The sequence below is a fragment of the Zophobas morio genome, unplaced genomic scaffold, assembly GCF_036711695.1.
Source record: "Zophobas morio isolate AGI-343-1 ecotype UQ-CSIRO unplaced genomic scaffold, CSIRO_AGI_Zmor_V1 ptg000028l, whole genome shotgun sequence".
Taxonomy (NCBI): Eukaryota; Metazoa; Arthropoda; class Insecta; order Coleoptera; family Tenebrionidae; genus Zophobas; species Zophobas morio.
The window spans coordinates 5,636,567-5,662,477 of NW_026972133.1; the positions used below are offsets into that span (position 1 = coordinate 5,636,567).

The 25,911-nt window shown below is 33.9% G+C and overlaps 1 protein-coding gene across 1 annotated transcript; it reads right to left on the reverse strand.

The window, feature by feature from the left end:
* Positions 1-851: 851 nt before the first annotated feature.
* Gv1 (GV1) lies at positions 852-15,880 on the reverse strand. Its single transcript, XM_064066448.1, has 3 exons — positions 15,735-15,880; positions 1,308-1,682; positions 852-1,254 (listed from the first exon to the last, which is right to left on the reverse strand). Exons 1-3 carry the CDS (start codon positions 15,762-15,764, stop codon positions 1,015-1,017), a joined length of 645 nt encoding a protein of 214 aa, XP_063922518.1. The 5' UTR covers positions 15,765-15,880; the 3' UTR covers positions 852-1,014.
* Between the last annotated feature and the right edge of the window lie 10,031 nt (positions 15,881-25,911).

Consider the following 25,911-nt stretch of genomic DNA (forward strand, 5'->3'; position numbering starts at 1 on the left):
GGTTTTATAAAAGTTTAAAAGAATCTTTAGCATCTCGTGTTTTATTTTTATGAGGGTTTAAAAAATTTCGGAAGTTCTTCGTGTTTTATTTTTGTAAGGGTTTAAAAGAATCTCGGGAGCCCCACATGTTTTATTTTTATAAAATTTTAAGAAAATTTCAGGGGCCCCTGGTGTTTTATTTTTGTGAGTTTCAAAGGATTTCGGGCGTCCTTGGTGTTGATAATACTTACCTTGAACTGTTTCATTCTTTGAACATATTTTTATCGCTTCATCGTAAAAATTCATATTTTACTGTTACTATTATATATTTTTTCTTTCTACACATTCTTCAACTAATATAAGACCAGAAAGAGAAAAGTTGCTTCAGGACAGAAAAACTGGAGCATTCTTAGCTTGATTTAAAGCGTGAAAAAAATCCTGCAGATGTTAGTGTGACCTGATACAAATAAACCCAAGTAAAAAATAAATAAAAAAAAATATTTCACTTTTACTTATTGTTAGTAATTCATTTCTATTTAAGTACTTTCTCTTCATGAAATGCCACTTTTTTTTTTAGTTTATATCTTCTATTTTTATTTTTAATCTCTCTTACTACTTATATCATGTTTAGAGTGTTGTTACATCTTCATTTTTTGTTTTGCCAGAAATTATCTTAATTATTCAACTATTTGCAGAATTAAAGATAAATTAAACTAATGTTAGGCTCGCGTGACAAGCATGTAACCATTAAGTGAAATAAAAAAAAAGGTGTCTGTGTTAAATTTGACATGATTTCTTAACAAATGAATAAAAGGAGACAAGATATGAATCTCAGTAAGTAAAGGGAATTACATAAGAAGTAAAAAGGCAGCTTTTAATAACTAAATATAGATTTATTAAAATATATTATTTACATATTTGGTATCATAAAACTATGACACTTATAATTTTCTCCACATAATTTAACCAACATGTCAAAAAAAAAAAAATAAAAAAATTGTTGCATTGGCACTGAATTTCTCCACCCCCGCCCCCTCACTGCTCCTTCCTGTACAAATACTTCTCGTCCTTGCTATCATAAACCGAATTCTCCTGCTCCTCATCCCGTCTAGGCTCAGCATAGACGAGCTGAGGAATGTAATAGCGTACTCCCGACGAATAAATTATCCCAATCTGAGGCACCCTCTTCTCCTGCCTCTGCAACTTCTGCTCATAGTACTGAGGCTTAATGTACCTCACATCCGCCCTATCCTTCGCCTTCTGCGCCTCGATCACCTGCCAAACCAAAAACCTCACTCTCTTCAATCACCCCTCACCCTCGCTACTACCTCATACTCCTGCCTCTCGAACACGTGAGGCCCGGTGTAGCCCACCCCCTCGCTCCGACTCTGCTTCCTATACACGTCCGCTTTCTCAATCGAAGGGGTGTACTTCTGGTCCACGGGCGTCCCTAAAGCCAAATCCGCCGGCGGCCGCTGCGAATAAATCCTATTCCGGTACTGGTGCGGCACCGGAGCGCGGTACACGTGCGGGTTCGGAACGTCCTCGGGTTCTTCGGAAACCGGAGCCGGCTCTCGCGCGTCCAAGCTCCGGGGAGCCGGCCGCGGCGTCTCGGTGGGGGGCTCGATGGGTCCTTGGTGGGTGCCGAACGTGACCATGATGGGCTTGGCGGTGGCCAAGGTCATCAGGCCCAGCAGGAAGATCTGGAAGTGGAAAGAGTGAGTTGTGTGGTTGCGGGTTCGGGATGGCAAGAGGACGGCGAGACTTTCTCTTATGTAAGAAAGTTAATTGTGGCGGTGCAACAAGAGATCGTGGACATTCACTGAATTATCTAACGTTAAAATGCAGAGCGGGTGCTTCCTGCTGTGCGGCGGCAAGAGGCGGCGAGATGGGAAAGTTCGAGATGGAAATTACGGTGTGGTTAACAGAGTGGAAATGGAGGATTGCGCTGATTTGGGGTATCGCGGGATCCCGTTTTGGTCTGCTGTGTTTCGGGGTTTACGGCTGTGATGTAACTGAGGCTGGAACTTTTCTTTTAATGTTTTGATGAGCACTTAAAATTATTTTTTTATAAAATATCTAACTAATTTTGAATACTAGTTTGGAGTTATTTAGAAAGTACTTTCCTCGCCCCTGAAGCACTGATTCTTATTTTGTTTTATTTTTTTTGATAACATGTAGCCGCTTTTGGTTTAATCTATTGAACGATTTTTTTTTAACATTCTGTGTAAACAATTATAAAACAATCTGCAGCACCAAACAACGTTGCATTTCGAAGAACATTTTTTAAAAACTTTTTTTGCATTTTTGCGCTGATGTCATTTACTAGAAAGGATGACTAAACAAATTTTGATCATTGCTGTGTAATCATTAAATCAATACTCGTATATTCCCAAGATTTGAAAACTATTCTAAAATTTTGTTTTACCCAGTGTTTTTTATTTTGTTTTAGAAATAATTTAAATACATTTTGAGAAGACTTTGGTGTCTTGTTTTTGAAAGAATTTGAAGGCGTCTTTAACTTTCTAGGGAAAATAAATAAACAAATTTTCATCGTTGTCGTCTTATCATTAAATCAATGTCAACAAAATTTCTAAGAAAGCCGTTTTATATTTTGTAAATTCAACTGAACAAAGATAACAAAAAGAACTAAAAGAACATAGGGGACAGAGGGAACTCAGAGAACAGAAAGAACGGAGAGAACATGGGAAACAGAAAGAACAGTGAGTATAGAGAACACATAGGGAATAGAGAGAACAGAGAGAACATGGAGAAGAGAGCGAATATTTAGAACAGAGGGGACAGAGAAAACAGGGAGGAGAGAGACAATAGAGGGCACAGAGAGAATTGACAAAAAGTAAGACCAGAGAGAATAGAGGGAACAGAAAGAAGAGAGAGAAAAAAACAGAAGGAACAGAGGGAACACAGAGAATTGAATGAATAGAAGTGCCAGAGAGATCAGAAAGAATAGAGAGAATTCAGAGAACATAGGGAACAGAGAGTATAGAAGGGGCAGGGAGAACAGAATGAACAGTGATAATAAGGACAACAGAAAAAACGGAAGAACAAAAAGAATAGAGGGCATATAGAGAATTTACAAAAAAAATAAGGACAAGGAGCACAGGGGAACAGAGAGAACAGCAGGGACAGAGAGAATATAGAGAATAGGAAAAAGTGAGACTGGAAAATAGAGCACAGAATTAAGAAAAGATAGGTGCCAGAGATAATCGAAAAAACAGATCGAAGAGTGGGAACAAAGAGAAAAGAAGAAATAGAGAGAACAAGGGAGAACAGAGAGGACATAGAAAATAGTGGGAATAGAGAGAAAAGCGGGGATGAAGAGTACCGACAGAACAAGAAATATGGAGATCGTACAGTACAAAGGGACCAGAGAGAACGGTGAGAACAAAGAAAATAGGGAGAACAGAAGAAACAGAGAAAACATGGAAAACAGAGGAAGCAGAGAAAATAAAGGTAATGTGGAGAACGGAAAGAACATTAAGAACAAAGACAACGGAAACCATAGAAGGCACAGAGAGAGTTGACAAAAAATGAGAACAGAGAAAATAGAGGGAACAACAGAAACAGAGAGAACAGACGGAACAGGAAGAAAAGATAGAAAAGAACCGGAAGGACAGAGGGAACACAGAGAATTGAGAGAGCAGAAGGGCCAGAGAGATCAGAAATAATAGAGAGAATTCAGAGAACATAGAGAACAGAGTACAGAGGGCACAGACAGAACATAAAAAACATGGGGAACAGAGAAAATAGAGCGAACAGTGATAATGGGGAGACCAGAAAGAGCAAAAGAACAAAAAGAACAGAGAATAGATGGCATATAGAAAATTTACAAAAAAATTAAACACAAGGGAATCAGGGGAACAGAGAGAACAGCAGAGACCGAGAGAATAGAGAGAACAGGAAAAAGGAGAATGGAAAACAGTGACAACAGAATTAAGAAAACATAGAGAACAGAGATAATCAAGAGAACAGATGGAATAGAGAGAACAAGGAGAACAGGAAAAAGGGAAATCTTACAGTACAAAGGGACCAGAGAGGAAAACGAGAACAAAGAAAATAGGGAGAACAGAAGAGACAAAAAAAAAACAGCGAGAACAGAGGAACCAGAGAGAACAACAGGAACAGATAAAATAGAGAGAACAGAAAGAAGGGAGAGAAAAAAGCAGAAAGAGCAGAGAAAGCACAAAGAATTGAGAGAACAGAAGGGCCAAAGAGATCAGAAAGAATAGACGAATTCAGAGAACATGGGGAACAGGGAGTACAGAAGGCACAGACAGAACATAAAAAACAGGGGTAATAGAGAAATCGGAGAGAACAATGATAATAAGGAGAACAGAAAGAACGAAAGAACAAAGAAAACAGAGATAGAAGAAATCACATAGAGAATTTACAAAAAATTAATGAATAGGAGAACAGGAGAACAGAGACAACAGCAGGGACAGAGAGAATAGAGAGAAAAGGAACAAGAGAGGATGGAAAACAGGGAGAAAAGAATTAAGAACATATAACAGACATAATCGAGAGAACACATGGATTAGAGAAAAGATAACAGAAGATATAGAGAGTACAGAAGGCGTAGACAGAATAGAGAGAACATAGAAAACATAGATAGCAGAAATAATAGAGAATACAGAAAAAGCAGGGGAAACAGAGAGAACAAGGGATACGGAGAGGACTTAGAAAACAGGGGGAACATAAAGAAAAGGGAGGATGAAGAGAAACGACAGAATAAGAAAAAGGGAAAACTTATAGTACAAAGGAACCAGAGAGAAAGGCGAGAACAAAGAAAATATGGCGAACAGAAGAGACAAAAAAAAACAGCGGGAACAGAGGTAATGTAGAGAACAGAAAGAACATTAAGAACAAAAAGAACGGAGACCATAGACGGCACAGAGAAAATTAACAAAAAATGGAAAAGGAATGGAGAGAAAAAACAGAAAGAACACTGGAAACACAAAGAATTGAAAGAACAGAAGGGCCAAAGAGATCAGAAAGAATAGGGCGAATTCAGAGATCATAGGGAACAGAGAGTACAGAAGGCACAAACAGAACATAAAAGCAGAGAAAGCAGAGAGAACAGTGATTGTAGGGAGAACAGAAAGAACAAAAGAACAAAGAGAACATAGAGAGTAGAGGCCACATAGAGAATTGACAAGAAACTAAGGAATAGGAGAACAGAAGAACAGAGAGAATAGAAAGAACAGGGAAAACATAAATGACAGAAACAACAGAAAATACAGAAAAACAGAGGACACAGGGAGAACATTTGAATACAGCGGGAATAAAGAGAAAAGAGAGGATGAAGAGGACAAACAGAACAAGAAATAGAAAGATCTTATAGCACAAAGGGGTCAGAGAAAAGGGCGAGAACAAAGAAAATTGGGAGAACAGAGGAAACAGAGAAAATAAATGCATGTGGAGAACAGAAAGAACATTAAGAACAAAGAAAACGGAGAGCATACAAGGCATAGAGAGAGTTGACAAAAAATGGGAACAGAGGGAATAGAGGGAACAACAGGAACAGAAAGAATAGGGGGAACAGGCAGAAGAGAGAGAAAAAAACAGGAAGAACAGAGGGAACACAAAGAATTAGAAAAACAGAAGGGCCAGAAAGATCAGAAATTAGAACAGAGATCCATAGAGAACAGAGTACATAGACGGAACATAAAAAAACAGGGAAACAGAGAAAACAGAGCGAAGAGTGATAATAGGGAGAACAAAAAGAGTAAAATAAAGACAAGAAAAGCACGGGAACAGAGAGAACAGGAGAGACAGAGAGAATAGAGAGAACAGGGAAAAGAGCGAATGGAAAACAGAGAGAATAGAATTAAGAAAACATGTGATAATCAAAGAACATATGGAATAGAGACAACAAAGGGAACTGAAGAAATAAAGAGAACCCAAAAACATAGGGAACAGAGACTACAGAGGGCGTAGGCAAAATAGAGATAACAGAAATAATAGAGAAGACAGAAAAAACAGGAGAAACAATGAGAACAAGGGTGAACAGAAAGTACAGGTGGAATAGAGAAAAAAGCGAGGATGAAGAAAACAGACAGAACAAGAAATAGGGAGATCTTACAGCACAAAAGGACCAGAGAGAACGGCGAGAACAAAGAAAATTGGGAGGTAGAAGAGACAGAGAAAACAGGGAGAACAGAGAAAGCGGAGAGAAAAAAGGTAATGTGGAGAACAGAAAGAACATTAAAAACAACTAAAACGGAGACAATAGAGGGCACAGAGAGAATTGACAAAAAATGGGAACCGAGGGAATAGAAGGAGAAGACAGAAAAAAATTGGAAAAAACAAAGGGGACGCAGAGAATTGGGAGAACATAGGGATCAGAGAGTACAGAGGGCCCAAACAGAACAGAAAAAACAGAAAGAACAAAAGAACAGTGAGAATAGAGGGCATATAGAGAATTTACAAAAAAATAAGGACAAGGAGAACAAGGGAACAGAGAGAATAACAGGGGCAGAGAGAATAGGGAGAACAAGAAAAAGAGAGAATAGAAAACAAGGAGAACAAAATTGAAAAAACATAGGGGACAGAACTAATCGAGAGTACAGATTGAATAGAGAGATCAAAGAGAACAGAAGAATTAGAGGGAACTCAGAAAACACAGGGGAAACAGAAAGCACAGCAAGAACGAGAGTAACAGAGGGAACCACATGACAGACAGGACAGAGGAGAATGAAGGTGACAAAGAGAAGAGAGAGAAGGGCAAAACGGAAAAACAGAACTGAGAAAACAGAAAGAAAAGAGGAACAGCAAGAACAGTGAAAACAAAGAAAATAGGTAAAACAGAGAGAACCGGAAGAACAAAGCGAACTGAGAGAACAGGGTATAGGGAAAACTTACAGAGCAGAAGGAACAAAGAGGACAAACAGAACAGAGAGGACTGACAAAACAGAAAAAATAGTGAGAATAGCAGGAACAGGAACAGGACAGAGAAGAGAGAGAAAGGCGATACAAGAAATCGGGGTGAACAGGGAGAACAAAGAGGACAGAAATGACTGAAGAATCAGTGAAAACAGAGGGGAGAGAAAAAACAGGAGTCACGGAGAGAACAACGAGAACAGAGGAATCATAGAAAACAAGCAGAACAGACAAAAACAGCGAGAACACAGAACAGAGAGAATATGGAGAATAAAGGAAACACAGAGAACGGCAGGAATAGACAGAACACAGAGAAGAAAGAAAAGAAAATAGAAAAAAAAGGTCGAAAAATTGTAATTTCTTTCCAATAATCAAATTGCCCAAGATTAAAAGTAGGGGTAGATTAATGTAAATACTAGATCCAGAAACCCATTATTTTGTACATTTTAAATCGAGTTCACTGAACAAAATGTTAGACGAGGAGAATCAGACAAATTTTAGTTAACGTTTGAGCGTCCACACGATATTCTTAAAATGCGTCTAAAATTCTAACAATTAACATTTCAGCAGTTTCGGAGATTGTGTCCAATAAAATCGGACAGGCGAAATTAGACAACAGACAAGCCAACGGAAACGGGAGACTGACAAAATACGGATAAAGTCCCTGGTGCATTATTTTGCAAAACCCAAGCAAACAGTTTCTCCGAATGGAGACGTGGTTTTAAACAGATCGTATCTGAACTTACATTTTATTCGTGATTTTGTTATGAAACGAACAGCGAGTAAGGAAATTACGAAAGTTTTAATGTGGCATCGCTGGCTTGGACATTTAAATTTTGAAGATTTACATAAAGTTAGTAAAAGTAAAGTAAGGTTATCATAAAAACTTTGATAGCGAAATTTGTCTCCATTTGCTGCGTTCCTCAAAAATCCACGGAGAAAAGCAACATCTCGGAAATAATTTATCCACTTTATCACGGGTGAGGAGAATAAAATATCTTCAATCTGATAGTGAGCAGAATACATTAGCCGCGACTTGGAGGAATCTGCACAAATATAATATTCATAGGCGAATCTCTGTAAATCATAGTCTTCAACAAAGTGGAGTTGGTGAAAGGAAGATTGCAGCTAATTAGCATGGCATGACATGTTATTTAATGGTTGGACCGAAAATACCCTTGTCATTTTATTACTCAACAAGTAATTTAAATGATTTGACAAAAAATCTTGATATCGGATTAAAAGCTTCAAGAAGTTGGAGATGTCAACTTTCTACACTAACATGAACCTGAAGAATTTTGTGAAGATATTAAATCGATGACACTAAGTATAAAGAATGAGTCTCCGTTTTCGCACAGGATGAAAGGCGGCTTGGAGGGCGGCCAGGTCAAGAAGGTCAACCTAACGATGAAGTGCTGACGAAGAATACATCAAGAAGAAACTGTCAAAACTTGATTACGAATAATTAAAAAAAAATCTCTACTCAAAAATTCAAGTCCGAAAAAACCACAAAAAACCTCGCCGAAACCGCAGGACCTCGCCCGCAGGACTAATTCCTGCGACCGCCCAACAGTGTCAAGTGCACCGGCGTCCAGTTTCAGCGACCTGCCATCTGGGTAATAATTCAATGACGATTTCGATTTCAACAGGGAGAAATCTCTGCCTTTACGGGTTTGTTGAACAAAATTCGCCACCGGCCACAGACGGCCCCGATTTCGGCCGCTAAGGTAAAATCGATTTTTCCTCGCCGGTAATCCAAGAAAATAATTACCACTTTCACCTGCTATTGTCAGCGGATTACGCGTGTCAAAGGCGTCGATGTGTGTTGTCGCGATTTCGTAACGAGAAAATATGACTTGACACTGTAACATTGAGACGCGTTTTTGGCGGCCTTCAGAAGTTGTGGATCGACACGTGGAAGTTGGGTGAAGAGGTCGTTGCGTAATTAGTTGACGGACGGATACGTACATGTGTATAGAGTTGTGTGAACAAGTTTTCGGTTTTCATTAATGCGATGCTTTCTCCTCGGGGCTATTGACATCATCAATTATTTGTGTTGATTGTTCGGCATAATATGGTTTGGGTTTCGTTGCGTAATGAACACAAATGGAATTTCAAAAAAGCGGGTTCTTGATTGTATCTATTGTGCAACGCTGCGTCTAATATCTTGGGTCGGAATGACCGATATACAAAAGTTTAATTATTTTCGTAATATGAAAAGGCCGACGGGTTCATTAACTAAGTGCATTTTTGTGTCAGTTTTTTTGGTGTGGGTGAGGTTTGTTCGAGTGGTTTTTAAACTATTTTAGAAAAGTTCAGTTTTTTGAAAATTGGTTTAAATTTATTATGAAAGGAACATTTCAACAAAATTGCAGCAAGAATTGAAGATTGAAGCTAACAGGACGCAAATTATTTTTTAGCACAGGTTAAAATTCCTGCTGAATTTCCTGCAGAGTTCGTTGTTTTTTGGAAATCTTCCAAAATTAAAAAAAGAGCTTATCTTTCATTTGGCAGAATTTTACCTAATTTTCAAAATCCTGAAATTTATAACATTTTTATAATATTATAATTTATTTCCAACCTCCGGAATTTCTTGACATTCACCGGAATTATTTTAACATTCGCCAAATCATTTTTGTGTTTAATGGAACTTGTGAATTGGACTACAATAAAATTTCGAGAATCTGTTTCAAGTTTCTAGATTTTTTTTACTCACTTTGAAATTACTCAGATTTCTCGAAAAACTACTTTCTGGAATTCTTTTAAATTCCCTTTTTTTTCAAATTCGCTAAAATTATTGTTAAACTAGTAGTATCAATATTTGGATCACTACAGTGAATTTATTTTTATTTAGTACAATATTTGGAGTTCTTAATGTCAGTTCATAGACAAAGGAGCCACTAAAATTTATTTAGAATCACTGGAATTTTTTAGAAATTTTGAACTACAATACAATTTCTGGAATCTGTTTCAAGTTTCTGGATTTTTTTTTAAATCATAGAAGTTTGAAATTTTTTACTCACTTTGAAATTAATCAGATTTCTCAAAAAACTACTTTCTGAATTTTTTTAAATTCTCAATTTTTTTTAGTGAATTTATTTAGTACAATACTTGGGTTTCTTGGGGTCAGTTCATAAACAGAGGAACCACTAAAATTTATTTAGAATCACTGGAATTTTTTAGAAATTCACCGGAATTCTTCTAAAATTCGCAAAATCACTGTGGTGTTTAATGCAATTCTGTGAAATTTTGAACTACAATAAAATTTCTGGAATTTGTTTCAAGTTTCTGGATTTTTTTTTTAAATCATAGAAGTTTGAAATTTTTTACTCACTTTGAAATTACTCAGATTTCTCAAAAAACTACTTTCTGGGTTTTTTTTAAATTCTCAATTTTTTGTCAGTGAATTTATTTAGTACAATATTTGGATTTCTTGAGGTCAGTTCATAAACAGAGGAACCACTAAAATTGATTTAGAATCACTGGAATTATTTAGAAATTCACCGGAATTCTTCTAAAATTCGCAAAATTTCTGTGGTGTTAAATGCAATTCTGTGAAATTTTGAACTACAATAAAATTTCTGGAATCTGTTTCAAGTTTCTGGATTTTTTTTTAATTCACAGAAGTTTGAATTTTTTTACTCACTGAAATTACACAGATTTCTCCAAAAACTACTTTCTGGAATTCTTTTAAATTCTCTTTTTTTTTCAAATTCACTAATATTTGGAGTTTTTGGGGTCAGTTCATAAACAAAGGAACCACGAAAATTTATTTAGAATCATTGGATTTTTTTTGAAATTCAACAAAATTCTTCCAAAATTCGCGAAATCATTGTTGTGTTTAATGCAATTCTGCGAAATTTTGAACTACAATAAAATTTCTGGAATCAGTTTCAAGTTTCTGGATTTCTTTAAATTCACACAAGTTTGAATTTTTTTACTCACTGAAATTACTCAGATTTCCCCAAAAACTACTTTATGGAATTCTTTTAAATTCCCTTTTTTTCAAATTCACTAATATTTGGAGTTTTTGGGGTCAGTTCATAAACAAAGGAACCACGAAAATTTATTTAGAATGACTGGATTTTTTTTGAAATTCAACAAAATTCTTCCAAAATTCGTGAAATCATTGTTGTGTTTAATGCAATTCTGTAAAATTCTGAACTACACTGAAATTTCTGGAATCTGGTTCAAGTTTCTGGATTTTTTTAAATTCACAGAAGTTTGAAATTTTTACTCACTGAAATTACTCAGATTTCTCCAAAAACTACTTTTTAGAATTCTTTTAAATTCCCTTTTTTTCAAATTCACTAATATTTGGAGTTTTTGGGGTCAGTTCATGAACAGAGGAACCACGAAAATTTATTTAGAATCACTGGAATTTTTTTGAAATTCACCAAAATTCTTCCAAAATTCGTGAAATCATTGTTGTGTTTAATGCAATTCTGTGAAATTTTGAACTACAATAAAATTTCTGGAATCTGGTTCAAGTTTCTGGATTTTTTTAAATTCACAGAAGTTTGAATTTTTTTACTCACTGAAATTACTCAGATTTCTCCAAAAACTACTTTATGGAATTCTTTTAAATTCTCTTTTTTTCAAATTCACTAATATTTGGACTTTTTGGAGTCAGATCATAAACAGAGCAACCACGAAAATTTATTTAGAATCACTGGAATTTTTTAGAAATTCACCGGAATTCTTCTAAAAATTCGCAAAATCACTGTTGTGTTTAATGCAATTCTGTGAAATTTTTACTACAATAAAATTTCTGGAATCTGTTTCAAGTTTCTGGATTTTTTTTTAATTCATAGAAGTTTGAAATGTTTTACTCACTTTGAAATTACTCAGATTTTTCAAAAAACTACTTTCTGGATTTTTTTTAAATTCTCAATTTTTTTTGTGAATTTATTTAGTACAATATTTGGATTTCTTGGGGTCAGTTCATAAACAGAGGAACCACTAAAATTGATTTAGAATCACTGGAATTATTTAGAAATTCACCGGAATTCTTCTAAAATTCGCAAAATTTCTGTGGTGTTAAATGCAATTCTGTGAAATTTTGAACTACAATAAAATTTCTGGAATCTGTTTCAAGTTTCTGGATTTTTTTTTAAATCATAGAAGTTTGAAATTTTTTACTCACTTTGAAATTACTCAGATTTCTCAAAAAACTACTTTCTGAATTTTTTTAAATTCTCAATTTTTTTTAGTGAATTTATTTAGTACAATATTTGGGTTTCTTGGGGTCAGTTCATAAACAGAGGAACCACTAAAATTTATTTAGAATCACTGAAATTTTTTAGAAATTCACCGGAATTCTTCTAAAATTCGCAAAATCACTGTTGTGTTTAATGCAATTCTCTGGAATTTTGAACTACAATAAAATTTCTGGAATCTGTTTCAAATTTCTGGATTTTTTTTAAATTCATAGAAGTTTGAAATGTTTAACTCAGTTTGAAATTACTCAGATTTCTCAAAAAACTACTTTTTGGATTTTTTTTTAAATTCTCAATTTTTTTTTAGTGAATTTATTTAGTACAATATTTGAAGTTCTTGGGGTCAGTTGATAAACAGAGGAACCATCAGATTTCTCAAAAAACTACTTACTGGATTTTTTTTAAATTCTCAATTTTTTTAGTGAATTTATTTAGTACAATATTTGGATTTCTTGGGGTCAGTTCATAAACAGAAAAACCACTAAAATTTATTTAGAATCACTGGAATTTTTTAGAAATTCACCTGAATTCTTCTAAAATTCGCAAAATCACTGTTGTGTTTAATGCAATTCTGTGAAATTTTGAACTACAGTAAAATTTCTGGAATCTCTTTCAAGTTTCTGGATTTTTTTTTTTTTAATCATAGAAGTTTGAAATTTTTTACTCACTTTGAAATTACTCAGATTTCTCAAAAAACTACTTTCTGGAATTTTTTTAAATTCTTAATTTTTTTTCAGTGAATTTATTTACTAAAATATTTGAAGTTCTTGGGGTTAGTTCATAAATAGAGGAACCACTAAAATTTATTTAGAATCACTGCAATTTTTTTTAAATTCACCGGAATTTTTCTAAAATTCGCGAAATCTCTGTCGTGTTTAATGCAATTCTGTGAAATGGTGAATTAAAATAAAATTTCTGGAATCTGTTTCAAATTTCTTGATTTTTTTTTAAATTCACAGAAGTTTGAATTTTTTTATCACTGAAATTACTCAGATTTCCCAAAAAACTACTTTCTGGATTTTTTTTAAATTCTTAATTTTTTTCAGTGAATTTATTTAGTAAAATATTTTAAGTTCTTGGGGTTAGTTTATAAATAGAGGAACCACTAAAATTTATTTAGAATCACTGGAATTTTTTAGAAATTCACTGGAGTTCTTATAAAATTCGCGAAATCGCTGTTGTGTTTAATGCAATTCTGTGAAATGGTGAACTAAAATAATAAAATTTCTGGAATCTGTTTCAAGTTTCTCGATTTTTTTAAATTCACAGAAATTTGAATTTTTTTTGTCACTGAAATTACTCAGATTTCTCAAAAAACTACTTTCTGGATTTTTTTTAAATTCTCAATTTTTTTTAGTGAGTTTATTTAGTACAATATTTGGATTTCTTGGCGTCAGTTCATAAATAGAGGAACCACTAAAATTATTTAGAATCACTGGAATTTTTTTGAAATTCACCGGAATTCTTCTAAAATTCTCGAAATCATTTTGTGTTTAATGCAATTCTGTGAATTTTGAATTATAATAAAATTTCTGGAGTTTGGTTCAAGTTTCTGGATTTTTTTTGAAATTCACAAAACTTTCAAATTTTTTTCTCACTTTGAAATTACTGAAATTTCTCAAAAAACTACTTTCTGGAATTCTTTTAAATTCTCAATTTTTTTTCAAATTCGCTAAAATTGTTCTTAAACTAGTGATATCAATATTTGGATTACTACAGTGAATTTATTTTTATTTAGTACAATATTTGGAGTTCTTGGGGTCAGTTCATAGACAGATGAGCCACTAAAATTTATTTAGAATCACTGGAATTTTTTTAAAATTCACCAGCATTCTTCTAAAATTCGCGAAATCATTGTTGTGTTTAATGCAATTCTGTGAATTTCGAACTATAATAAAATTTCTGGAATATGTTTCAAGTTTCTGTTTTTTTTTTTTTTAATTCACAAAAGTTTGAAATTTTGTACTCACTTTAGTTATTTGAAATACCTGGAATTGAATTTCCCGCAGAGTTAAAAAAATAAAAAAAAAAGCTTGCCTTTCATTTGGCACCATTTGCCTATTTTTTTTAATCGATAAAAGTAAAAAGTTTTACAAAAAAAAACATTTTGGAAAATGAATTTCAGGAAAATTTAAATTCTCAAAACATAGTCTTGAAACGGACTTCATCTACTGTCATTTTGTTGGAGACTTCAATAGGAAGTTAAGCTTGAAACTACTGATTTTTGTACTAAATTATAATATCTAGAGTCATTTTTCAAAAAAAAATTGGACATCTAAAAATAAACAAATTATAGCAATTAAAATGAGTTTAAGTTTCTACGAATAACTAGTGACTTTTTAGCAATTTCAAATGATTCGTGAAAGTAGTTTCATGGTCGGTCCGAGCCAAGGTTACTGGACCCAGTTGACGTAACTTAGTACATGGTAACATTTTTGATAGATAATAGACCCTTAGTTAACAAATCAGTCAAAAAAACTACTAAAACATTTTTTTAAAAAACAAACCTGAAAATTTGACCGAAAAAATTACCACTAAATTTTCTTAGAAAACCTACCAGAACATCTTCCTTTAAGTGTGTCTGACATAAATAGTCAAAAAATGTATGCTTCTAATATAATCTAAAAATAATTAAACGAAGGAAATTGCTGAAACTGAACTCTCAAATAAATAATGTGTTCCCTTGTGAACAAAATTTCTTTGTTACTTCAGGTGGTTTCTCACAGCCTTGCATACTTCTAAAAAAATTTTTCGAATTTTTAAACAATTTCAACATAAATTTTAAACCCGTCATTTTTAAAACAAAATATACAGTGTGTTCCAAAAATCGCTGTTGTTCATACATAAAAAAATAAATAAAATGAGCTAATCCTTACATGAAATATCCTACACACACATAATTCGCGGACTTTTCAGCAGGAATTTTGAACCGCGACTAAAAAATGGAAGTCAACATTTTCAGCAGGAATTTTATTCTCAAGCTCTGAAAAACAAATATAGTTTTAGTTAAAAACTCATTCAATTATTTTTGAATTCCTGCTGAAAACATCTGAAAATTGAAATCTCATGGTTCAGTCTCGGTTTGTAGAAAATGATTATAACAATCCTCTAAAACCTCGTTTCTTGTTTATTTTTTCTCGATAATTTCTCCTTAAAAATGTAATCAATTTTCTTTTCTATGATTATAAATCACTAAAGTGAAAAACATGCTATCGGAACTTAAAACGTTTTCAAGACCATTTTCTAGTTTTTTAGCAGGAAAAATTGACTGATAAATTCCTGCTGAAATCGGCCCCGATGATTTTTTTAAATCGCTAATTTTTCTGTCAGGACTCGTTTCCGAGCCTCCGCCAAATCCTCGCGTCCGAATTTCCACCGCTCCACATTCTCAGCATCACTCTCGATTTCTTCCGCAGCCGAACGCGACCTAGGCTGTAACCTTGGCTCCGCACAGCATACCATCCGCAACTTCGCCGCGATCTTATCTCTTTAGCAACGCCGCAATTATCTCGGAAAATCGCTGGGCTGCAATTAGCGCCCGAGTTCGTGTATGAAATCGGCACGTTCACCACCGGCTGCTTGCGAAAACGCTTGCGAAAGCGGCGGCGGCGCCGCCGCCCCCGGCTCGGACTTTACCGTTTGGGAAGCCGAAGTCATCACTGCCATCACTACTAACTCGCGACTAGCCGATACACATTCCACGTCAAAGCTCTTCGGAAAAATGCGTGTGCATCGCCGAGAGTTACCAAATAAACTAAACGCGCTCGCAGAGCCGCTTCATTATTTCGCAACGATCTTCGTTTGTTGTGGCGGTAGGTGGGGCCGGCGCTGCCGCCCGACGTGCACCGGAGCAGGGAGGGCGGAGGTGACCGCTGGCGCGGGGCCGAGGGCCCGGGCTGGCGCGGGCTGCGGCGGAGGTGATGGGAAAGGTGGCGGGGAGTGGGTCTGGGTTTTGGCAAAATTTCAGGTTTCAGAGAGGAGATGGCTGAAAGTGTGAAGAGAGCTCGATTATTGTGCAAAATTTACCATCTTTGGTAAAAAAGGCACCAGAATGGGGGAAAAAAGATCCACCTTCTGAAGTTTTACGAATATTCAAACTTCCGTGGAGGATTTTGAGTAAAAAAAATTGTGCTTTCTGAAATCACATATTGGAGTTCGAAATTTGAAGATTGTTCATCCTGACAGCTTTACACAGTCATGTGTACAGAAATTTACTCTCCTCTGAAGCACGACCAATGCAGATTCAAGACCAATTACTAGAGTGTTTTTAAATTCACCGGACTTATTTTGAAATCTGCGAAATCATTGTCTGTTTTTTAATGGAATGTTTAGAATTTTTGAATCTACTAGGAATTTCAGTCTAGAAACAGTTTCTACTTTCCGGATTGTTTTTAAATTCATAGAAATGATTTGGAATCACTGGAATTCCTTTAACGTCTGTGAATTCGTTGTTGTATTTAATAGAATATTTGAAACCTTTGTATTTATTTTACAAATACAATTCCTAAAATAAAAAAAAAATCTGGAATTTTTTTAAATTCACTCTATTTTTTGGAATTCACCGAAATCGTTGTTAAACCGGAGGTATCAGGTTTTAGATCACTTGAGTGAATTTATTTAGGAAATTTTTGGAGTTCTTGAAATTAGTTTCTAAACAGCTGAATCACTGGAATTTATTTGGAATTACTAACATTGTTTAAAAATCACCGGAATTCTTTCTATATTCCCAAAATCATTGTTGCATTTATTGGAATATTTAGAATTTTTTGACAGACACTGAAATTCCTAGAAACAGTTTCTACTTTCCAGATTTTTTTTTAAATTCATAGAAATTATTTGGAATCACTGGAATTCTTTTAACGTCTGTGAATTCGTTGTTGTATTTAATAGAATATTTAAAACTTTTGCACTTATTTTGCAAATACAATTCCTAAAATTAATAAGAATCTGGAATTCTTTTAAATTCACTCTATTTTTTGGAATTCACCGAAATCGTTGTTAAACCAGAGGCATCAGGTTTTAGGTCACTTGAGTGAATTTATTTAGGAAATTTTTGGAGTTCTTGAAATTAGTTTATGAACAGCGGAATCACAAGAATTTATTTCGAATTACTAACATTGTTTAAAAATCACCGGAATTCTTTTGAAATTCCCAAAATCATTGTTGCATTTAATGGAATGTTTCGAATTTTTTTACAAATACTGAAATTCCTAGAAACAGTTTCTACTTTCTGGTTTTTTTTTAATTCATAGAAATTATTTGGAATCACTGAAATTCTTTTAACGTCTGTGAATTCGTTGTTGTATTTAATAGAGTACTTGAATTGTAATTATTTTGCAAATACAATTACTAAAATCAATAAGATTCTGGATTTTTTTTAAATTCACTCTATTTTTTGGAATTCACCGAAATCGTTGTTAAACCAGAGGCATCAAGTTTTAGATCACTTGAGTGAATTTATTTAGGAAATTTTTGGAGTTCTTGAAATTAGTTTCTAAACAGCGGAATCACTAGAATTAATTTCGAATTACTAACACTATTTAAAAATCAGCGGAATTCTTTAGAAATTCCCAAAATCATTGTTGCATTTAATCGAATATTTAGAATTTTTTTACAGACATTGAAATTCCTAGAAACAGTTTCTACTTTCCGGATTTTTTTTTAGATTCATAGAAATTATTTGGTATCACTGGAATTCTTTTAACATCTGTGAATTCGTTGTTGCATTTAATAGAATATTTGAAACTTTTGTACTTACTTTGCAAATACAATTCCTAAAATCAATAAGATTCTGGAATTCTTTTAAATTCACTCTATTTTTTGGAATTCACCGAAATCGTTGTTAAACCAGAGGCATCAGGTTTTAGATCACTTGAGTGAATTTATTTAGGAAATTTTTGGAGTTCTTGAAATTAGTTTCTAAACAGCGGAATCACTAGAATTAATTTCGAATTACTAACACTATTTAAAAATCACCGGAATTCTTTAGAAATTCCCAAAATCATTGTTGCATTTAATCGAATATTTAGAATTTTTTTACAGACATTGAAATTCCTAGAAACAGTTTCTACTTTCCGGATTTTTTTTTAGATTCATAGAAATTATTTGGTATCACTGGAATTCTTTTAACATCTGTGAATTCGTTGTTGCATTTAATAGAATATTTGAAACTTTTGTACTTACTTTGCAAATACAATTCCTAAAATCAATAAGATTCTGGAATTCTTTTAAATTCACTCTATTTTTTGGAATTCACCGAAATCGTTGTTAAACCAGAGGCATCAGGTTTTAGATCACTTGAGTGAATTTATTTAGGAAATTTTTGGAGTTCTTGAAAATAGTTTCCAAACAGCGGAATCACTAGAATTAATTTCGAATTACTAACACTGTTTAAAAATCACCGAAATTCTTTCGAAATTCCCAAAATCATTGTTGCATTTAATGGAACATTTAGAATTTTTTTACAGACACTGAAATTCCTAGAATCAGTTTCTACTTTCTGGATTTTTTTTTAAACTCATAGAAATTATTTGGAATCACTGGAATTCTTTTAACGTCTGTGAATTCATTGTTGTACTTAATAGAATATTTGAAACTTTTGTATTTATTTTGTAAATACAATTCCTAAAATCAATAAGAATCTGGATTTTTTTTAAATTCACTCTATTTTTTGGAATTCACCGAAATCGTTGTTAAACCGGAGGTATCAGGTTTTAGATCACTTGAGTGAATTTATTTAAAAAATTTTTGAAGTTCTTGAAATTAGTTCCTAAACAGCGGAATCACTGGAATTTATTTCGAATTACTAACATTGTTTAAAAATCACCGGAATTCTTTTGAAATTCCCAAAATCATTGTTGCATTTAATGTAATATTTAAGACACTGAAATTCCTAGAAACAGTTTCTATTTTCCGGATTTTTTTTTTTAATTCATAGAAATGATTTGGAATCACTGGAATTGAATTCTTTTAACGTCTGCGAATCCGTTGTTGTATTTAATAGAATATTTGAAACTTTTGAACTTATTTTGCAAATGTAATTCCTAAAATCAGTTTCTGGTTTCTGGAATTCTTTTAAACTCACTCAAGTTTTTTGGAATTCACCGAAATTATTGTTGAAATAGTTCCATCAGGATTTAGATGACTTCAGTGAATTTATTTAACCCAATCTTTGGACTTCTTGAAATTAATTCATAAACAACCGAACCACTAGAATTTATTTGGAATTACTGGCTTGTTTGAAATTCACTGCAATTCTTTTGAAATACTGAATACTATGGTTGTGTTTAATGGAATGGTGAGAATTTTGGTTCATTACTGAAATTCCTAGAGTCAGTTTCTAGTTTCTTGAACTTTTTTAGAAATTATTTGGAATGACTAGAATTCTTTTCACAATTTGAATTTGTTATTGTATTTAATAGAAAATTTGAAATTTGTGCACCTATTTTGTAAACAGCGTTCCTAAAATCAGTTTCTAGTTTCTGAAATTCTTTTAAATTCACTCACAAGTTTTTTTGGGATTCACCAGAAGCATCAGAATTTGTATCATTTCAGTAAATTTATTTAGGGAAATCTTTGAAATTGTCGAAACTAGTTCACGAACTACTACAATTTTTTTCGAATTACTAACATTTTTTGAAAATCAGCGGAATTCTTTTGAAATTCCCGAAATCATTGTTGTGTTTCATGAATTTTTTTTAAATTCATAGAAATTATTCGGAACCACTGGAATTCTTGTAACGTCTGCGAATTGTTGCTGTATTTAGTAGAATCTTTGAAATTTTTGGCCCCACTTTGAAAACACAAAAATTCCTAAAACCAGTTTCTACTTTCTAGATTTCTTTTAAATTCACATAAGTGGAGATTAGTTTTAAACCAGAAGCATTAGCTTTTGCGTAACTTAAATGAATTTCTTTAGTGCAATATTTGGATTTCTTGAAATTCACTTCTAAGAAATCAAAAATTCAGTTAAATTCGAATCAAAGCAAGACTATATAGTGTATTTTTGTGGTAACTTTTAAAAATGACGTCATCAACTTTCCGGAGGGTATAAATAAATTTTTACTCATGTTCGATAATCTCTAAATCAGTGTTGTAAGTCCATTACAAAATCTAGTTTCTCTTAAATAAATTTTAAAATTTGATGACCTAAGTCAATTTTTCGTTGTAAATATAAACATTAAGTTAAAAATAGGACGTTTCGTAACAACAATGACGTCCAAGCAAATTTTAGGAAATTAAATTGATTCTTTTTTATTTTCACACTAGATTTATAGCAACTCGAACGAACTGTATTAAATCAAACGTCAGATAGTTGATGTTTCAATTAAATTAAATACTAAATTTCACGACCATTAAAAGAAAGTAGTAACATGTACATACATAATTAACTACACCCATTCGTAAAATAAATTAAATGAGCGAAGTAAACTCTTTATCGTCATTAACATTCATTTACGTCACAAGCGAGATAAAAGCATTATTACCATGCAACGAAGCGTTACCCGGTTGTTATAAAACCGTCTCTACAAGAGTGTCGCCAAAAATAACCCACGTTTTTTTGCAGAAGTCAGTTGCAACAATTTCCTCAATATTTTTTTTTTTCACTTTTCAAACACGCTTTAATTAATTATGTAAAACCTTTTCTCCTGCAGCCGAATTATCCCTACTGATTATCACGACAAACAATGTCTTAATCAATCACAACCAACCTCTTTCTTCATCCTGCAGCAATAATTATTATTCCTGCAAAACACATAATACCAACCCACTCAACAGGTGTTAAACGGACAAACATCGAAGAAAGTATTCATTTTACACGGAAGATTTTTAGCTTCAAATAGTATCGAGCGATATCCACACAAGAAAAGGAAAAAATCGCCACATGCGCGCCTTTCATTTTCATATAATGTAATCTCGCAGTTTTTCTCTGTGACATAATCCTTGATGTCCGCAGCTACCTCTGTTGTAACGGTTCTTCTGATGGGATTGTGCTCATTATTATGGATATTTCCACAAGAATTATTGCGGGAGCCTGCGGGGAATAATTGAAAGTGTTTTTGTTTGGGTAATGGTGGTTTTGATTTATTTTTAATAAGGGGCTTGGCGAGGCGTAATTAGCGTAAGAGCAGATGTCGGGTGATAATTGTTGGAATTCATGCGATCAATCGTTGCACAATGAGACCGTGTGGAAATGCTAATGCACTTCCTTGAAGGAATTTCACCAAAAAGAGATGTGGGCTGATAAATAATTCGGGTGTTGCGGCTGCCGGAATTACAAATTTCGAGATTTTTAAGCTGTGGATGGTTTTTAGAAAATAATAATGGAAAATTTGACTGCCGAGTGTAAACTTCCGTTTTGGGTGAACTTTCTCAAGTACGATAAAATTAATTATGATTACATAGACAAATTGACAAGGAAATTTGATTAAAATCCTGAAACTCCAAGATTCTTTCGCAGTCATAGAAAAACACTAGGAATCTCGAAGATTCTTTGACTTTTTTTAAGATAGAATAATAGCCCTCAACATTTATTTTAAACCCCCTTAAAAAAAGGCACATTAGGACCTCGAAATACATATTTAGAACTCTTGTAAAAAAGACGCTTGAAGTCCCGCGATTTTTTTAAACCCATAAAAAACACTAAGAGCCACTTTTTGTCAAAATCAAAAACCAAAAAGCCTTCAAGATTCTTTTAATCCCCTTTAAAAAAGAACACACTTGAGGCCTCGAGATCCTTAGAACTCTTGAAAAAGAGCCACATTTCGTCTCGAACACTCTTCTAAACTCGTAACAAAACACTAAGAGTCCTCAGGATTATTTCACTTTTTTTCAAAATCAAAAACAAGGAGCCTTCAAGATTGTTTTAAATTCCTTTAAAAAATGAACACACTGGGTGCCCCGGAACTCTTAGAACTCTTGTAAAAAGAAAGTTGGATTCCCGAGATTCTTTTGAACTCAGAAAAACACTAGGAGTTCCCAAGATTCTTTCACTTTTTTTCAAAATCAAATATCAGGAGCCCGCAAGGTTGTTTTAAATCCATTTAAAAAAGAACACTACTGGTGCTCCGAAATTCTTAGAAATCTTGTAAAACAGACTATAGGAGTTCCGTAACTCTTTTAAACTCACGGAAAAACACTAGAAGTCCCCCAGATTAGTTCACTTTTTTTCAAAATCGAAAACCAAGGGCCTTTTCAAGATTCTTTTAAAGCCCTTCAAAATAGGACACACCTGGATTCCCCACATTCTTAGAACTCTTGTAAAAAGACAAATAGAGTCCCAACACTCTTTTAAACTCATAGAAAAATACTAGAAAACCAAGAGTCTTTTCAATATTCGTTTAACACCCTTTAAAATAGAACACACCTGGAGCTCCGAAATTCTTAGAACACCTGTAAAAAGACAAATGGAGTCCCGAGACTCTTTTAAACTCATAGAAAATTACTAAGAGTCCCCAAGATTATTTCAATTTTTTCAAAATCGAAAACAAGGAGCCTTCCAGATTGTTTTAAATTCCTTTAAAAAATTAACATACCGGGTGCCCCGGGACTCTTAGAACTCTTGTAGAAAAAACAGTTGGACTCCCGAGATTCTTTTAAACTCACAGAAAAACACTAGGAGTTCCCAAGACTCTTTCACTATTTTTCAAAATCAAATACCAGGAGCCCTCAAGGTTCTTTTCAATTCCTTTAAAAAAAGAACACTCCTGGTGCCCGAAATTCTTAGAAATCTTGAAAAAAAGGCTATTGGAGTCCCGTGACTCTTTTAAACTCATGGAAAAACACTAGGAGTCTCCAAGATTCGTTCACTTTTTTTCAAAAGCGAAAACCAAGAGTCTTTCCAAGATTCTTTTAAAGTCCTTTAAAATAGAACACACCCGGAGTCCCGACATTCTTAAAACTCTTGTAAAAAGACAAATGGAGTCCCAACACTCTTTTAAACGCATAGAAAAATACTAGGGGTCCCCAAGATTCTTTCAGTTTTTTTCTAAAACCCAAACCACGAGTCTTTTGAATATTCTTTTAAAGCCCTTTAAAATAGAACAGAACACACCTACAGCTCCTAGATTCTTCGAACACTTGTAAAAAGAAAAGTGGAGTCCCGAGACTCTTTTAAACTCATAGAAAATTACTAGGAGTCCCTAAGATTATTTCAATTTTTTCAAAATCGAAAACAAGGAGCCTTCAAAATTTTTTTAAACACCTTTAAAAAAATAGACATCTGGGTCCCTATATTCTTAGAACTCTTGTAAAAAAGACAACTGGAGTCCCGAGACTCTTTTAAATTCATAGAGAAACACTTAGAGTACCGAAGATTCTTTCGCTTTTTTCCAGAATCAAAAACCAGGGGCCCTCAATTTTTTTTTAAACACCTGTAAAAAAATAAGACATCTGGCTCCCGAGATTCTTAGAACGCCTGTAAAAAACACAACTGGAGTCCCGAGACTCTTTTAAACTAAGAAAAATACTAGCAGTCCCCAAAATCCTTTCGCATTTTTTTCAAAATCAAATAACAGGAGCCCTCAAGATTCTTTTAAACTCCTTTAAAAAAATAAGACATCTGGGACTCTCAGATTTTTAGAATTCTTTTAAAAAAGACTCTGTGAATCCAGAGATTCTTTTAAACTCATAGAAAAACACTAGTAGTCCCAAAGATTGTTTCGCTTTTTTCCAAAATCAAAAACCAGGAGCCCTAAAATGTTTTGAAATCCGTTTAAAAAAAGAAAACACCTGGGGCCCTCAGATTTTTAGAATTCTTGTAAAAAAGACTCTACAAGCCCCGAGATTCTTTTAAATTCATAAAAAAAAATACTAAGCGTCCCCAAGATTTTTTCACTTTTTTCAAAATGAAAAACTAGAATCCCCCAAAATGCTTTAAAATCGCTTTAAAAAGAGAACACATCTGGGGCTCGGAGATTCTTAGAACTCTTGTAAAAAAAACACTTGGAGTCCCGAAACTCTTCTAAATTCATAGAGAAACACTAGGAGTTCCCAAGATTCTTTCGTTTTTTTCCAGAATCAAAAACCAGCAGCCCTCAAAATTCTTTTAAACTTTTTTAAAGAAGAAGCAACCTGGAGAAGAATCTGAGGTTCTTATAACTCTTGTGAAAAACACAATTGAAGTCCCGAGACTCTTTTAAACTCCTAGAAAAATTCTAGGATTCCCCAAGATTTTCACTTTTCTTCAAAATCAAAAACCAGGAGCTCTCAAGATTCTTTTAAACCTCGATAAGAAGTCCCTACATTCTTCTAAACTCATAAAAAACACTAATTCTTTTACTTTTTTCAAAATCAAAAACCAGGAGCCCTGAGGATCTTTTAAACCTGTATATAAAAACACATCTGGAGCTCTGAGATTCTTGTAACTTTTATAAAAAACACTAGGATTTCCGAGATTCTTTAAAGTTCATAGAAAAAACTCGTTCAGGAATCCTGAAAAGTCTTTCACTTTTTTTCAAAATCAAAGACCAGGAGCTCTCAACACTCTTTTAGGTCTCCATAAAAAACAACAGAGCTGCGACCCCGAGATTCTTAGAGTCCCAAGATTTTTTTAAACTTGTAGAAAAACACTAGGAACCCCCAAGATTCCTTCACTTTTTTTTTTAATCAAAACACCAAATTCCCTCAAGACTGTTTCAAATTCTAGTTAAAAACGCCAAGGGCTCCCAAGATTCTTCAAAATTCTTTCAAAAACAAAACGTCAGAGATCACCTGAGAGAAGTGGAGTTGCGGTTAAATAATTTAATAAGTGAACCCTTCCTACTTTGAATTCTAGTTATCTGCGAGACCTCATTTTCCTGTATTTAGACCATAATTTATACTTGACTGTTAAAATAATTTATGTTCCATGTCTCCAGCCGACTTTTTAGCGTTCCACAATACGAACCGTTGACCCTTGCATCACCGCAACTTTTCCTAAAAGCTTCCTGTTGGTGAAATTCCAATCGCCTCTGGCGTCGCATCGGGCCTTTCTTTCTCCCCATTTTAAGAAACCGATCTGCACACATCTCGTCTTTTCTTTAATCTACAATAAAAACGCATCTCGTAGGACGCCCGGCCATTAATCTCCCATAAATTATCAGCTTTATGCGAATTTTTCCATGTAACACGCATTAGTCGAATCGCAGACATTCTTGTGCAACTGTCCAGTCCAAGACATCTCTACTTTATGTGTTTGTTTATACTTTGGTATATTTATTCGTCTACTCCCCTTGACATTTCTGAAATTATTACGGTTTGCTAATGTGTTTTGAAGATGCTTAATTGGGTGTAGGTGGGGCCTTATCATGATGCAAACAGGTTAGCTTTTGCATCAAGGCGGGTGGAATTGCATTGACATTTTCGAAAATTTTGACCAGTCAGTGGTTTAAAAGTGTCAACCAAAAGGGAAAGTTTTGCGGGGGATTGTTGCATCTACTAATGCTCATCTGTGTCTAGATCGTGGAAAAAACTCAAGTTATTACTGTGGTTGAAGTACACGGAAACAATCCCGTATGTCGGAAGCAAGACGGGAAATTATGCGATGGTTTAATGAAAAACAACGGACTTACGTAATGTGATTATATCAAAGCGAGTAGATTGTAAGATGGTTTCATTTGCAATGGTTAAATTTATTAAGTAACAATTATGGCTTGAGATTACCGAGTTTTTAATTAAAGCTTTAAATGAAAGCATTGTGTGCGTGCAGTTTTCGGTGAAGATTTAATTAGCAAGACGGGGAATGGAGGCAAGTATGCGGAATCGCAATGTGGGTTTTGAATTAATTTGCGAACGAATTGGTATTTTTGGTCTTGAAAGGATAATGCGACTTCCT

Bases quoted from the DNA above. Each gene is read 5' to 3' on its own strand.
- Gv1 (XM_064066448.1), bottom strand. From the start codon at position 15,764: ATGGCAGTGATGACTTCGGCTTCCCAAACG. The intron at 1,683-15,734 runs GTAAAGTCCGAG...TTCCACTTCCAG, and splicing joins TGACTTCGGCTTCCCAAACG to ATCTTCCTGCTGGGCCTGAT. The intron at 1,255-1,307 runs GTAGTAGCGAGG...TTGGTTTGGCAG, and splicing joins TCGAGAGGCAGGAGTATGAG to GTGATCGAGGCGCAGAAGGC.